The following is a 16,290-nucleotide window of genomic DNA, read 5'->3' on the forward strand; positions in this document are numbered from 1 at the left end:
AAGCCATAATCAACCTTAGCACCACATCCTACTCCAACCTTGAGAACACCATGGAGGTAATAAATCTGTTAAAAGATCAAGTAAAGAAGTTAGTGGTGCAAATAAAATAAATTGCCAACAAGGTTGACTTCAATGCCGTAACAACAAGAAGTGAGTTAGCAACTAAAGAGCCAGTAAGAAAGGACATGGAGGTAGACAACGAAGTGAAGGAAGACATACAAGAGGAGGACGTGATAGTTTAAGAAACAACACAAGAGCCAATTAAGACAAAGAGCCAACTAACACAAGAATCTAAACAAGCAATTACACGTGAGAAGTCGTATCCTCGCAAACCAACAAAGCAAGACAAGAAGCGGCGATATAGAAGGCTTATAGACTTGATTAAGCAACTCGATGTCACCATTCCTTTCAGCAATGCCATAGACATGATGCCAGAATACTCAAAGCTCATAAAATACTTCATAACTAAGAAAAAAAGATTGAAAGATTATGGAGTAGACATGATGCCATAATACTCAAAGCTCTTAAAATAATTCATAACTAAGAAAAAAAGATTGAAAGATTATGGCGTAGTGACTCTTGAAGAGGATTGCAATGCCATCTTGGAGAAAGAAGCTAGGTGATCCTAGTAGTTTTACCATTCCTATATCAATTGGGAATCTATCAATAGGAAGAGCATTCCTTGATCTTAGATCTAGCATCAACCTAATGTCATTATCTCCGCTAAACAAAATTGGAAAGGTAGCGATGAAACCAACATACATGACAATACAACTAGCTGACCGTTCCATTAAATTTCCTCTTGGAATAATGGAGGACATGCATGTACAAGTTGGGAGGTTCACCATACTAGTGGACTTTGTCATCATGGATATCAAAGAAGATGCTGTCCTTTTTTAAGTCTAGGAAGACCATTCACGAATACCGCTAATGTCGTCATTAGTGTTACGGAGGGCAAATGCACTTTACAAGTGGATGACGAGGAGATCACATTTGATGTGCGTGAAGCTATGAAGCACCCTAAGGATAAAAGAGCTTGCTTCAAGGGTGATATAATTGATGAAGTAATAGAAGAGCAAACTCCACAAATAGTAACACCAACACCATTAAAGCTTGTTTTAACCAACGTCGTGGAAGACCTCACGCCGAAGCATAATGATAACCTGGGGGAATGCATCCAGCACCTACATTCCTCAAAGGAAGTGTTGCAAAATAAAATAGAAGGTCTAGGAACCTTGTTTAAAGAAAAACCTATCTTGGAATTAAACCCCTTGCCTCCTCACCTTAAATATGTTTGTTTAGAGGGCAAGGATGAGAAACCAACCATCATTAGTAGCACATTGTCCAAAGTGGAATAAAAGAGACTAGTGGAGGTACTAAAGAAGCACAAGCAAGCCTTAGGATGGCAAATCTCCAACCTCAAAGGAATAAGCCCATCTATTTGCATGCACAGCATCAACCTTGAAGAGGACTTCAAACTAGTTGCATAACCACAAAAGAGACTTAACCTGGTGATGAAAGAAGAAGTCCAAAAAGAAGTACTACAACTTCTTGAAGCTGGAATGATATGTGTCCTTTCCAACAGTTCATGGGTAAGCCCTGTGCAAGTAGTCCCCAAAAAGGGTGGAATACCAGTGATAAACAATGAAAAGAATGAGTTGATTCAGTTACACTATTCCCTTTGGAGATGACCTGAGTTTCGGTTAAGTACTACAATTGGGATTCAGTTACACTTGGCCAACATAAATCCTAATGTAATTATAAAGTTAACACTCTCCCATTAGCATCATGCCCAAAGAAGTGCCACACGAACCTCGATGGATTATTTGGCTGCTCAAATCCTAAGTAGGTGTGATAGATGATAATATGGTTGATGTCGCACTAAGGACTACGCTCAACATGAACATGATATGTAGCATGTGTCTCTATAGTGATCGGTGGTATTTGGGGCTCATCTAACAACAAAAAGTGGCGTCATATGTAACCAAAGTGCATATGGAGGTATACTTCTTCCTCCACTGTATAACTATAGTTGTATCTATTAATCCACGTGAACATCCTTCGCGGATGCTCCATGACCTACTCCTGAAAAGTTTTTGGTTGTATGGGTGAGTCCTCCGCTCCTCAAATGCCACAATCAAAAAACAAGCAAAACCATAGTATACAATCTATTTAACCATTGTGTGTGGTTGTCTAAGCAAACAACACTCTCGCGTCCAAAGCGCATAACTATCCCACTTATTTCACAATAGGGCCCAACCACTACCACCAAGCCTCCCAGGTCATGATGGTCTTACACTTGTATGTGGATGACAGTCATGAGTGATTGCCACATAAAGATACATTGTATATTGATTCCTAGCTCTCAACTTAAAAAATATAGGTCTCAGGGCCAGTCAGGAATAGCAAAGTGAGGCATGTGAACTTACGTGCCAAATGAGTACACCAAATGTTGGATAGTCACCACTCGTTAATTCTCCTGGGTTCCTTTGGTCCTCTCTCTCCTACTGTCATGTCATGTGTGTAGCCCTCGTGCCACGTACAACAAACATAATGAGACATTCACACAACAAGAAATTGAGGCGAGGATCAAACATATGTACTAATCTTAGGAAATCAATCTTAATCTCTCAAGTAATTAAAATAGAACACGTCTATTTGCAGACAACATAACGACTAAAATACAATCAACCAAAAATTATAATAATCAATTTGCCAAGGGTTGGACACCCTCAGACCCAATCCATAGTGTATATCATTTGTTAGAGTTCACACTCTCATGGTATTCTCATATTCAGAATAACAACAATTCAGAATAAAAGGTCCAACACACTCAATCATGTCATTCAGAAATGCAGAACACAAAATGCTCAATTCTAGCAATTATATCCGTCTAAATCTATTATCCTATAATTTTTTTCGTAAATCAATTTTAGCACTCCTTACTATTTCCCTAAGGTTTTTCCATGTTCTAAATTCAATTTTGAGCTTAAAATCATTGGATTTCAACTAATACTCGAAATTCCCTTATTGTCTAGGTTCACCAAATTTCGTTCCTAAACTTTATTCGAATTTTCTAGATGCTTTGAAAATCAGTTTTTCCTAAACCTTATTTGGTACCCTACATTTTTATACATAACAAACTCATTTTTAAGTTAAAAATTCTAGAAAACAGTCCATACATTAACAGTAACTAGTTCAATTTCGTACTAAAATTATGGCTTCCTAAAAATCTCCTTAACTTGTTTTGCTCAACTTTCTCTAGAAAATTCCATTTTAGACGCACCTTAAGTCTAACCATAGGATTTAATATGCAAATAACTCATTTTTGGCGCATCAAAATCTCAATAAAAATAGCTCTGCACACAGATCTAGAACAAGGTAGCAATACAAAAATTTCAAGGCAACAACATATTCAAGGAAGTTTAACAACAAGAATAGGGTTCGAGAGATGGAGAGATTCCCCCTACCTTGGTGATGCTCCACAAAATTAAGAAAGAAGAATGAGCGAGTTTAGATTCAAGTTTCCAACCTTCAAGAGTGCAAAAAATAGAGAAAGAAAATGAAGTGCAAATCAAGCTTAGAGTTGAAAATAAAGGTCATTTACCTAAGCTTGATGGAAGAAGGGTTCAAGAAAACTTGGAAAATCTTGGAAGAAGAATGGAAATGGTATCTCTTTCCTTCTCATGAAAGAGAGGAAGAATTACCAAGTTTTGTGAGCTTTTGGAGTTTAATGAAACTTGTAGAAGAAGCTTAGAGCATGGTCCATTGGATTAAGGTGTTGGCTTATCTTAATCACTCAATTTTGACTCATGAATGATTCTTGGCAGCTCATGAAAACCGTGTACATCAACCCCATAATTGGTATGTTTTCCCTTTGAATATTCTACTAAAAATGGTTAAAGTAGAATTTTTCCGAAAATGGGTATTCTTTCTTTTTACCAAAATTAGTAAATTCTATCCAAAACGTCTTGATTACTATGTTAATCTCTCTAGGATTACGTGTAACCATAGTGAACCTCACATAGAGATCACTTTCACACAACTAAATTACACTACCACCTAGTGTACAACACAATTTTGTTACAGATGAAATTTTAGTTCAGGCAGTTTTCATATCTCTGACAAACTAGACTAAACAAATTATTTACACTAAATATAGACATATATAACACAAAAATTATACAAATAATAAATTAAATCATATGAACACAAAATTAATTACTCAGTACAAATTTTCATTGTCTAACTCATCACAGTGTAGCAAAATAAATTAAGAAGAAAATTTCAGGGTGTTACACACAAGGAGGTGTATTGTCAAATTTGATACCATCATGGGATTTAGTGGTTTTGAACCAAATTACTGTTGCGTTGATTGCTTGTCATTGATGTCTTCATTACATTGTTAACGACTATTAGTTTAATGTTAATACTAAATTGATTTCCATTTAATTATTATTGAATGGGATATGCTGCAAGTTAGGACTATTATGAACATGCAATTTTTTATGTTAATTACATGCTAATTGCTATTGAACCTAATATTATTTGTTAATTAAAGAATATTGAGAGAATGATTCAGTTGTTTCTGTTATGCATGTTATTTTATTAAATTCTTTGTATTCGAGTATTTGAAGTTGAATCATTACATTGCATAAAGTTTTATTGGTATTTAGAAATTGGTAGCTATAATACTCTAGGGAAAATGTGATTTTTAGTTAAGAATTAATTTCTTAACTTTGGATTCACCACATTCCCTTTATGGGCATTAACTGGTGTTAAAAACTAAAGGAGTTTGTTTGGTGAAGAAATAATTTTATTCATCTAGTGATTTTTATAATTTTAATCAATTATTGATTAGTCATAGCATCTTTAATTAATTGAAATTATATATTAAGTTATTTAAGATCACATGAAGAATTGGACATAATATTGTGATTGATTATACTTATATATAATTTTTTATCTCAGAAGAAGTTTTGTTATATTTGTATAATCAATTAGGATAAAATATCAAATTGTATTTCTTAATCTACCCACATGAATTAAGAAAATGAACATAATTTGATAGTTTTATCATAAGATTATGTTATGAATCTAATTGAGTAATACTTTGGCTCGCATGCAAGTTTTATGTTGCTAGATTCATATATTAAGGACATGATTTACATTGGTAAACATGACATTTGTTTTACATATTATAAAGACTTATATGGATTACATGTTTAGAATAGTCATAGCATCCTAGACAATGTTATAAAGGAATTATTATTTTTGGCCCCCAAGGGAAGTAATAATTTATCTAGTTATGGACTAAATGTCACGATATGATATTTCTATACCCATAGGCATGATCTATTTTATTATGATGTTTATCTTTCATATATAAAATTTGTAATTCTATACACATCTTGTATCGAAAGGTTTGAATTTACAAGAATTATCGTAGCATTTATATTATATTATCAAGAAAGGTTTATATTTTATTACCCTATACTCACATTCCAAAGGTTAGTGGGAGCAAAAATTCCTAATTAGTGAAAGTGAATTTTCTCAACAAGTGAAATTTGAGAAAACAAGTGGGAGCATGGGATACCCTTAAGAACCACTTTAACAAAAGAATTTATCTGATGCTATGAGATTATATCACAGGCATATAAAGCTTTTGGTCTTAAATTTGTCAATTTCATTGCAAACCAATAAAGGTGAAAACCAAGGAAAAAATATTGACATAAGGTAGACATTATTAAAGGAGTTAATCTTTATTGATCATATAGAGACAAAATCAATCATCCAAATAAAAGTTTGTTAGCTATAGTTTAAGATCATATGGTTCATATGGGACTTAAGGGTTTGCGTTAAACTTTATGTCTTTTTCATTCTATGACTTGTGCACATTAAGTTTGTCATATAAAGTTATGATTCATTTGAATCAATATAGTTTGGACTCATTTTAATTAGTTTACCAGAAAGTATTATACATTGTAATAGATGGAAGGAAGTGTTTATCTTAAAACATAACCGCCATGATTCATGTATGATAATTTCTATGCGGTTTTAAGGAATTTCAAGCTTTAAGTTACATGGTCATATTAGTTGTTAGTATAATAGGATCATTTATAAAGAATGTATGAGTCAAGTGGGAGAATGTTGGAAAATATTTTGTGGCTCATATATTATTGAATTGATTTGATTACTTATTGTTATAGTTAATTGCTTGATAATGAAGAGCTGCTACAAAATAATAAAACCGTTGTTGCAATAGCCGTAATAAACATTTTATTATTCTTAATGGAGGAACTCATAAGGATTGTTATGGTATTGGTAATAAGGTGGAGGGGTCTTTGGTCTTGCTTATAAATTGTCTGTGATGCTCCATTGATTCACATACTTGAGAAAAAATAAAGACTAGAAGATCTCTATCTATCTATAAACACTTGATAGCAATATTGACTACAAGCGGTATGTTTTTGTGTATGCTTTCGCTTATTGAATAATTTACTCATGTTTATATCATGAACTAAGGTTTTAAATTTCTTGCACTCCTTTGTTCACCAACACTAAACCTAGGATTTTGGTCTCTCTTGGAGAAGAACAAAGAAGAATGGGGGTGTTCATGGGTCGGTTTGGTTCAGATTTTGGAGAAAATAAAATTTGAACCAATTGATTTTAATTAGTTGGGCTTGGTTTAGATTTCATAAATTTTTTTGCCTAACCTGAATCAAACCAACCTTATGATGAACGGATTGGTTCAATTTGGTCATCAGATATCCAACAAAAAAAAATTGATTTTTTTTTAAATAACAGGGTTTTGTTCCTGTCATACCCTAATTTCGTCCGGGGATTATTACTTGATAACATGCAATAAATGAAGTCCCGAGACGTCTCAGAAATCAAAAGGAAGCAGGCTTGCGCGATCCGTGAAATTCCATAATGTGGCGGAAGTCGAAAAGAGGTGTTTTTGCGCAATTCGTGAGTTTCCGTAACTTCTTCGAAAAGCTAAAAAAGAGTAAATACATAATCCGTAAGGATTCGTAACCTTGCGGAAAGAAAAATAAGTATCGTTACGAAATTCGTAAAGTTTCGTAATGTTACGAAAAAAGAATTACCAAAAAAATAGAAGGGGTGCATTTAGTAAAAATGGGGGTGCAAATAGCAATCAGGCCCACATGGGCCCTCCAGAAGATTCCTCCAGAAGGCTGTTGCTTCTAGAGGAAGCAACCTTGCTCGCCTGGGCGAGCTGGGCAGCAATCTTCTCCCCTATTTTGCTATAAATAGGGGGAGAAGTGAAGAAGAAAAGGGTTCAGCCCCTTAGGCACTTCTCTCTCTCTCGAAATAGCTGAGGAAAATTAGTTCCGTGAAGAAAATCCAAGCCGAGGCGCTTCCGTAACGTTTCCGTAATGTTTCCGTGAGTAATTACGCGAAGATTCTCGACCGTTCTTCAAGATTCATCGTTCGTTCTTCGTTTTTTTCAGTCTTCAATGGGTAAGTACCTCAAACCAAGCTTTTCAATTCATTCTATGTACCCGTGGTGGTCCACATTTTGTTTCATGTATTTTTATTCTCATTTTCATTTACTTTTTATACCCCCTTTTGACGTGCTTAAGCCATTTATTTAAGTCATTTCTCGCCTAATCTAAAAATAAAATAAATTTCCACCGATCGTTTGAATTGTATCATCCGTTAATTTTGGTTAAAATGAATTCCGACCGTTCGGTCATGCCGTAACCACGTTGGAAATCAAAAAAGAGGTAAAATAATAATATAATAATAAAAAAATGTCTTTTAGTAAAATAAAGCGAAAGATCAAATCGGACGTTTTCTCTTTGGGATTTCTCATTCTTAATTGAATTGACTAATAACTAAAGTGAAACTAAAGGCTAAAATCAACTCGCCTAGTCAAGCTCGTCCACAAAAATAGGTTTTTGAAAGTTTATCATTTCAGTTTTTTACCAAGTAAAATGAATCATTTTTAAAGGTCCAACTCCTTTAAATGATCACTCTTCAAGTAAAAAGAATCGATTGATTCACGCATAAGTAAGAACTACGTAGGTCTGATTTCCTCTCCAAAGGAGGGTACGTAGGAGCAAAAGCCCCGCTTTTGTCGACCTCAAAAAATAAAAAGAAATAAAAGGTAACATGACACAATTCCACAATTCTAAAAAATAGGCTGTTGTCCTTTGAGACAAACGTGAGAGGTGCTAATATCTTCCTCAAGCGTAAATACAACTCCCGAACTTAGAATTTTCATTTTGACCGGTTTCCTTCGGTTTTTCCGACGTTTTCCACAAATAAACGTTGGTGGCGACTCCGCGCATCTTTCCTCCTTTGGGAAGCGCACCCGTGAGCCTCGCCTTCGCTCGCCCGCAAAATGGCACGTTGCGACAGTTCCCAATTTAACAAATAATGTTGTCATAAAATAATGTAAGCAACATATTTGAATGTACACTACTAGAAAAATGGTTTTTTACGACACGTGATTTACGACGGTTATTTGAGGAACCGCTTTAGAAAGTGGTGCGGTGGCATTTTTGTAATTATTGTGTAACAAATTGCATTTTACGACGTACATTCTAAGGCGGTTATTGAAAACCGCCTTAGAATGTTATGTTTTATAAAATTTACGCCGGTTTTTAGAAAAAAAAAATTGTCGTAATTCAAAAAATAAAAAAAGGCAAAACTGCTTGCTGCTTGCTACGAAACCTCGCGGCTGTACCTTTCTGCTAGCTTGCTCCTTGCTTTGAACCCTAGACCTTTCTGCTTGCTCCTTTGTTTGAACCCTCGCATGTTTGTTCACCTTGCTCCTTTCTTTGACATTGACCTCAGCTTTTTGACATTGAAGCCCTACCCCTTCTTCCATTGAAGCTCCTTTCTTTGACATTGACCTCACCTCTTCGACTTCATCGCTCCAACTTCTCGGCTCGAAGTTTCGTGAAGACAGAGATTGGTTAGTCAGTTAGTAACTTTGTTAGGTTAAGCTTATTTTAACCTTGTTTTAGGTTAAGTGGTTCGTGTACTGTTGAATAAAGGTTGCGGGTTCCATGTAATTTCTTTTAATGGTGATGTTTGGTAATCGTGGTTGCAAGGAAGACGCGCGCATGTCATCGATGAGTTGTTGATGAAGAAGCTGATGCATTTTTGAGTGGGCTACAAACGGGTCAATGGCTATTTCTTATTGAAGCTCTGGTTGATGTTCGTACGGTGTTTTATTAGTAAAATATATTTATATTGATATATCGGTTATGTTTTTTTAATTTGATATTTTGTTGATATGTTCAACTTTGTTCATATACAGTTGAATCTTAGCTTTACATGATAATTGTTATGATGATAATAAATTTGTTGGTCTTTAATCCCTTCCAGAAGTTAGTGTAGAATCCTAATTTTAGTGAAATTTAAATTAAAATGGTTGATTGAAGTCATCAACTTCATTCCTTTTGTGCAATTTCGCTCCCCAATCTGTTATATTACTCCAAATACAAAAGAATGGCACAATATTGCAGAGAGTTGGCTACAAGGGTTGCACTTGCTTTTCTCAAAATAGTTGGCTACAAGGATCAGGAAACCCATAGCTCCCCAACCTGGTTTTCTCTTCTTTTCATGCATTGCTGCAAAAGTTTTGAAAAAACTTGTTTTTTTTAAAAAAAAAATTGAAATCAACTCTTCGGTTCTCATTCAAAATTGAAATCAAGTCTACCAACATCTTATACAAACGGACACATACGCAATGCTTGAAGTTTTGTTTCACTTCCTTTGCTCCGGTAGTGGTAGTGGAAATATACTTGAGTTTCCTATACTATTTTCACTACGTAGCAACTTTAACTTCATCAGTTCTGCACTCTCAAGAACATGATTTTCTCTTGTCCTACCACTACTAGCTTCATTGCCAACATATGTTGTGAGAGCAGTTGCTAGTGCTGATTGAAATTTTGGGTTGCTTCTGATTATTGCCTCAGTTGCAACAACAATGGGATTAGGGAAAGAATGCTGAGAAATGGTACTATTGTTGCTCATGTAAATAGGTTGATGGAGATGCCCTAGAGAATATGGTTGATTTTGATTTCCCGTGTTTAACATGTAATTACCACCTTGGTGTCTATTTTGATAAAGTGTTCCAGAGTTGGAGTAACCACTATACCTGTTCCAAGGTGATTGCGGCATGCTAGAATGTAGAGGAGAGAAACCTGAGGAAAAGTTAAGGTTTGTTGATGAGTATTTTGGCATGCAAGTGAAGCTTGAGTTTGAGGAAGAAGTTGGAGGTGTTGTAAGGTCTAAAGTGATTATGGGGTGAGAATTCAAGGTTGAAATGGATGAGTTGGGGAAGTAGAATTGTTGTGGTCTTGAAACTTGGTGTGTAGAGAAGTTTAGAGCATTATTAGGGTTGTAATAAGGAGCACTAGAGTTGATGATGGAGGATATAGCTGAATCAACTAATCCATGTGAACTCAATGAGGGAGATTGGAGCATGGAAGCTGTAGCAGAAGTTGTGCAGGCCATTGCAGTGGCTGACATAGGAAGAGGGTGATTGTGAGTTCCTTCATAGATGGTAATCAATATGAACATGTCTTCAGCACATCTTTGCACCTGAAAATTAATTCATTAAAAGAAAATGATATTAATTAACAACATGTTTAGTAAAATTAGCTTATAAGCTATATAAGTTAAGAGCTGAAACCTTGTAAGCTAATAATAGTAACTTATATCAAACACACCAATTTTTGGATTCTAATTTCAGCTTAATTTTGGTGTCATAACATCAATAAAAAAGTTAAGAAAACCAGTACTATTCAAACCTGATAAATCTACCTTTACTTTTACTAACTAATCACTTGAATGCCCAAGTACAATCAACCTGATAAACACACCAATCTTTGAATGTCAAATCAGAAGGAGGATTCAAAGACAGTTATTTGATAATAACCGCCTTTGAATGTCGAAGCAGACGCAGCATTCAAAGATGGTTATTAAAATAACCGTCATAAAAAGCAATTTACTTTTAACGACACAATATACAACAACGGTTTGCAACCGTCATTAAAAGCCCTTATTAACCGTCGTAAAAAGCCCATATTCTAGTAGTGGTAATTGACTTAATTCGACTAAATAATAGCATAAATTATAAAAACATAACACATGGTTGATTGATTAAATCATAAAACTTCATCTATATATAATAATAGAGAGGAAATAAACAAAATTATCAACCACAAACCTTGATTCTAAAGACAAACTAAAGTGAAACACAATGAAAAGATTCAAAAGACTCACAATAGTATGTAAGTAAGCATTAAAAAAATAACAAAAATAATAATAGATATATACTTGATTCGGATTTGAAAAGTGTGAATTTGATATTTAAACCAATCAACATCGAATTTTAATTGGTTTGGTTTGGGTCCAACCCGAACAAGAAAAAGATTTTGAACCAATCTAATTGGTTCGGCTTAGATTTTAAGGTTCGTTGGATTGGTCTGAACCGAAGAAGAGAAAGAAAGTTTCTTGTAAAAACAAATTAAAATTGTGAGAGTTAAGGGAAGGGTTTATGACCCTTACAATTCTCTTTTTCACACCCGGGCTTTATCCTAGCACACCTACCCCTATCATACATTAAGGTTCATCTACTCATGTTCAAACTCACTAAACACACACAAACATAATCAAGAAATCATCAAGTAAATAATTAATTAACTACAAACATTTAAATTTAAATTTGATTACACTTGTTAATTAATTAAAACCAATTAATAATTTATTATAAAAAAACACCGTCTTACAACATTAACTCTTTTTAGTTGTTTGAAAAATAATATCAACATCCTTATTTTTATAACCATCAACATCCTTTATATATTACAATAACTCTCCTTAATTATTTGAAAAATATTAAATATATTTTTTTATAAGGAGAATTGTCATAAGTGTTTAAAAATTGAAAGAATGCGTAATTTTAAGAGTAATTAGTATAATTTACTTTATATTTTTAAGTATATATATAATTCATTTTCTGCTTAAATAAATACAACAACAACAACAACAACAACGCCTATAAATTCTATAACTTAATTTATAAATTCAATTTTTTCAATTATTTTACTGATAAATACTTTTTTCTTCTTAACATTAACACTATCTTAATAATAATAAATAGAGGAATGCCATGGAAACTCTATGATAAACTCTCGTTTGGAAACTCTCTCTCATTGCTCTACCTCATCTAAATAAAAGCTTTACCTGCCTACCAATTATACAGGTGAACTCAATTTCTATTGTTTTTTGTTTTATTATATTATTATTATTTATACGGAGAACCAAACCATCGTTCTCGTAAAACTCCAAAAATGAGCTCAATTTCTCTTCACCGTCTTTGTTACACAGCAACCTCTTTCAGACTCCCAAAGAAAAAAAATGAGTGAGCACCAAGCGGTTGTCATCGAGAGGGCGGTGACTTTGCATCGAAAGAACACCGCAAAAACGAAGTTTCAGTTTTGGGAATGGAAAAAAAGATATTTAAGTATTAAGTATAAATCACACTTTTTAATTGGATTGTCTTAGTATTAGCAATTAACCAAATGAAGTTTCAAGTATATATATAATGAAGTACATAAGATAAATAGTGTTAAATTATGTTTTTTCAGCATATTCAATAAGATTGTAGTTAGTCTTATTCAAAATGCCATATCAAAACAATTTATGCAAAAACATGTTTCTAAAGCAGTGTCATTATCATGGAAACCGTGAATGTCTTTCTTTAGCATAATGTTATCAGTTTGCATCTTGATCTAATATTTATAGTTTCTGTAAAACCATTTTGTACACGATAGCATACAGCCTTTATCTACATCATGAGAAAATGCAATTTTCATTTTACTATTTGTCTCATCTATTGGAAATTTTCCCAACTCATGAAACAAACTATTTATTGATTTTCCAATGCTTTTTAGTCTTACGAAAATGGCTAAGATTATTAGTCAACAGTGGTGCAATGATTTTGTTGGTCATCTATCTTCCCATCCTCTCAGCAGAAATAGTATACTAGTGTAGGATGTACTTGTTGGTAACTATCTCAAGAAATGGATGGGGTAGAGTTAGATTGTGGGTAAGACAGTATAGGTCTTGTTAATAATGCATTTGGCTTTGGATTTCTAGCTGCTGTACTGAATTATTGATTGAAGTGTCTTAAATTGTCACGTTTTGATTATTTTGGTGGTATGAAGTTAGGAGGAGTGAGAGCGGATGGAGTTAGAAGGAGTGTGAATGTACTACCACAAGAATTGGATGTGCTGGATTAAAGATCAAACACATGGTGGGCAGGTGAGTTGTGTGCATCTGTGGTGAACCTGAAGATGCTAACCAGAAAACATATAAGAGACCAACAGTTTATGTCAAAGGGTATGTCCACATTTAGTGCCCTTCTAATTCAACTAACCCCTTCAATGCCAGTTCCACTTTACCACTTTAGAATCCCAAAGTCAGTATGATCAAGTCACGTTATTGCCCGTTGCCCCCGATATTGTATCCCCTTGTCTGCCATTCAGCCCGATAACATGTTGTGTTCCTTCACCAATTGAGTCCCCATTCTACAATTTTAAAGAAGGGGCCAAATTGAAACGACTAGGGGACTTGCTGAGACACAATTCTTCTTGTGATGAAGAACAGGTGAAGAAGCTCGCTTCGTCAGCTTTTAATTGACAAGGAAACAACATATTTTGTGCTTAATGGTAAGCTTAAATATTACTTCTGACTGATTATATTTTAGTATTTTTCTTTTTTTACTTTGATACCGTAAGTTTTAAAAATAATAGTAATAAAATAAAACAAAAAAAAATAGAAGTTGAGTAAACCTTAAGAACCAGTAGACAAAACATTAAATGAAATGAGCAAATGAGAGAGTTTCCAAAAGAGATTTTTTTATTCTAGAAATCCAAGACATTCTCAAAGGATTTGTAATCATTCACGGATTCTACAAAATGGAGTTTCACACCCAAAAAAGAGTTTGTAGGAGAGCGTTGGACAAGTGTCTCAATAACTTAATAGGAGATGAATTAACTTTAATTCCCTTTTAAATGATAGGCTTAGGATGCAGGATAAGAAATAATAATCAATTTAATCAATGTTCTTTAAACGAACAAGACAAAATTGATTGCAATAAAATAAATAAGATAAGAGAAGAGAGAAATGCAAACTCAATTTATATTGGTTTGGTCACTTTCCATGCATAAATCCAGTCCTCAAGCAATCCACGTGAGATTTTCCACTATCTGTAGATCCTTTACAGACTTTGAACACACCTTGACATCCCTCACCTTTGTGTTCAAGATTCTCATAATCCAAGAGACAATCAGTCTCTTAATTACAATTGAATTTAAGAGATAAATAAAAAGATTTATCTCCTTTAAAGTAGATGATACAAATTAAAATTCCTAGATGAATTGTCAATAGATTTGCAAGTGTTTGACCAATAGTTGTTTAGAGAGCATTTGACAATTAAGTTCTCTTAGAACATTTCTCTGTTTCTTTTTGAAGTCAGACACATATATATAGGTCTATCGTGCCTTTTTAAAATGGTTTGAAGAGATGTATCTTTTCAAAAAGTTTTTTTTGAAGTTTTCTCATTGGTAATCGATTACAGTATTCTGGTAATTCGATTATGCAATTATAGTTTGAAGGGTCATGACTTTTCAATTTGAATTTCAGGAGTTCCATTAATGGTAATCGATTACAAACATTGGTAATCAATTACAAAATTCAAAATTCAAATTTCAAAACCCTTTGAAAAGCTTATTTCCAAACTTGTCTCTGGTAATCAAGAGATGGTAATCAATTACCAGCACCTTTGAGCTGTTTTGAAAATAATTTGTTGAGGGTAAAACTTATCCACCAGTGAGATTCTTTTAACAAATAAACTAAGGCTTTATCTTTTTCTTTGATCTTGTTTGCTTGACCTTGAATTAATCTTGAAGCAATCTCTATTTGCTTGATTATACTTTGACATCATCAAAACCTGTATTCATACATTCAGAGAGAGTTTTTGTAGTATTCCTTTATAGATATAGGGAGTGAATAGGCAATTTAGTCCCTGAGATTGTACCAATTTTGCATATTAGTCCCTAACTTAATGTTAAATACAAAATAGTCCCTATCTTTGCATAGTGATGCAAAATAGTCCTTCCGATAAATTTTAAAGTAACGCTGTTAGTGAGGTCAATTTTAGTGCCACGTGGACTATCCAACGTGGCACTAAAGGATGACGTGGCATGACACGTGAACGTGCCTCCTAAAAGATGTCACGTTATTTGATGATAACAAAATGAGTAAATAGGCAATTTAGTCCCTGACTTTGTACCCCTGTTGCATATTAGTCCATAACTTAATGCAAAATTCAAAATAGTCCCTATCTTTTGCATAAGTGTTGCAAAATAGTCCCTAATTTAAAAGATGTCAGAAATCGTGCTTAAAGTGTCCATGCATTGCAAAGGTTGTGCCTTGCATGATTTCTGACGGCACAGATTCCTCCTTGGATTCCTTGTCATCTTTTGATTCCTCTGGTTTTTTCTCTTCTTTCTTTTCTTCTTCCTCTGCTTTTTTCTTCTCCACTTTGTTGTCCTCTGCTTTTTCCTCTTCCTATTCAAAACACAAAAAAAAAAAATCAAAACCCGGAATGATACATTGATGGTAATTGAAGAAAAAAAAAGAGGAAAAGAGAATGGTTATGCATACCTCGCCCATTGGTGTTGACGGCTACAGAGATAAGGTTGTTGCTGTGGATTTTTGGTTCTTTTTATTTGTGCAAGTGTGTGTGGGTTCTGTTTCGTATATATGCCCCAATTGGTTCAGAACCATCAAATTTGAAGAAGCCACTCATTCTATCATCATCAAATGACGTGACACTAAAATTGACCTCACTAACAGCGTTACTTTAAAATTTAACGGAAGGACTATTTTGCAATACTTATGCAAAAGATAGGGACTATTTTGAATTTTTCATTAAGTTAGGGACTAATATGCAACATGGGTACAAAGTTAGGGACTAAATTGCCTATTTACTCGTTTTGTTATCATCAAATGACGTGACATCTTTTAAGAGGCACATCCATGTGTCATGCCACGTCATCCTTTAGTGCCACGTTGGATAGTCCACGTGACACTAAAATTGACTTCACTAACAGTGTTACTTTAAAATTTAACGGAAAAACTATTTTGCAACACTTATGCAAAGATAGAGACTATTTTGAATTTAATTTTAAGTTAGGGACTAATATGCAAAATAGGTACAATCTCAGGGACTAAATT

At 33.9% G+C, this 16,290-nt stretch overlaps 1 protein-coding gene across 1 annotated transcript; it reads right to left on the reverse strand.

Annotated features, from left to right (window-relative positions):
- Positions 1-9,744: 9,744 nt before the first annotated feature.
- Positions 9,745-10,563, reverse strand: LOC114411137 (probable WRKY transcription factor 61). Its single transcript, XM_028374893.1, has one exon. The coding sequence runs from the start codon at positions 10,561-10,563 to the stop codon at positions 9,745-9,747; it is 819 nt and encodes a 272-aa protein (XP_028230694.1).
- Positions 10,564-16,290: the final 5,727 nt, after the last annotated feature.

Source organism: Glycine soja, chromosome 5, assembly GCF_004193775.1.
Source record: "Glycine soja cultivar W05 chromosome 5, ASM419377v2, whole genome shotgun sequence".
In the NCBI taxonomy this organism is placed as follows: Eukaryota; Viridiplantae; Streptophyta; class Magnoliopsida; order Fabales; family Fabaceae; genus Glycine; species Glycine soja.

Coding starts and splice junctions, on each gene's coding strand:
- LOC114411137 (XM_028374893.1), bottom strand. CDS start 10,563: ATGTTCATATTGATTACCATCTATGAAGGAACTCACAATCACCCTCTT.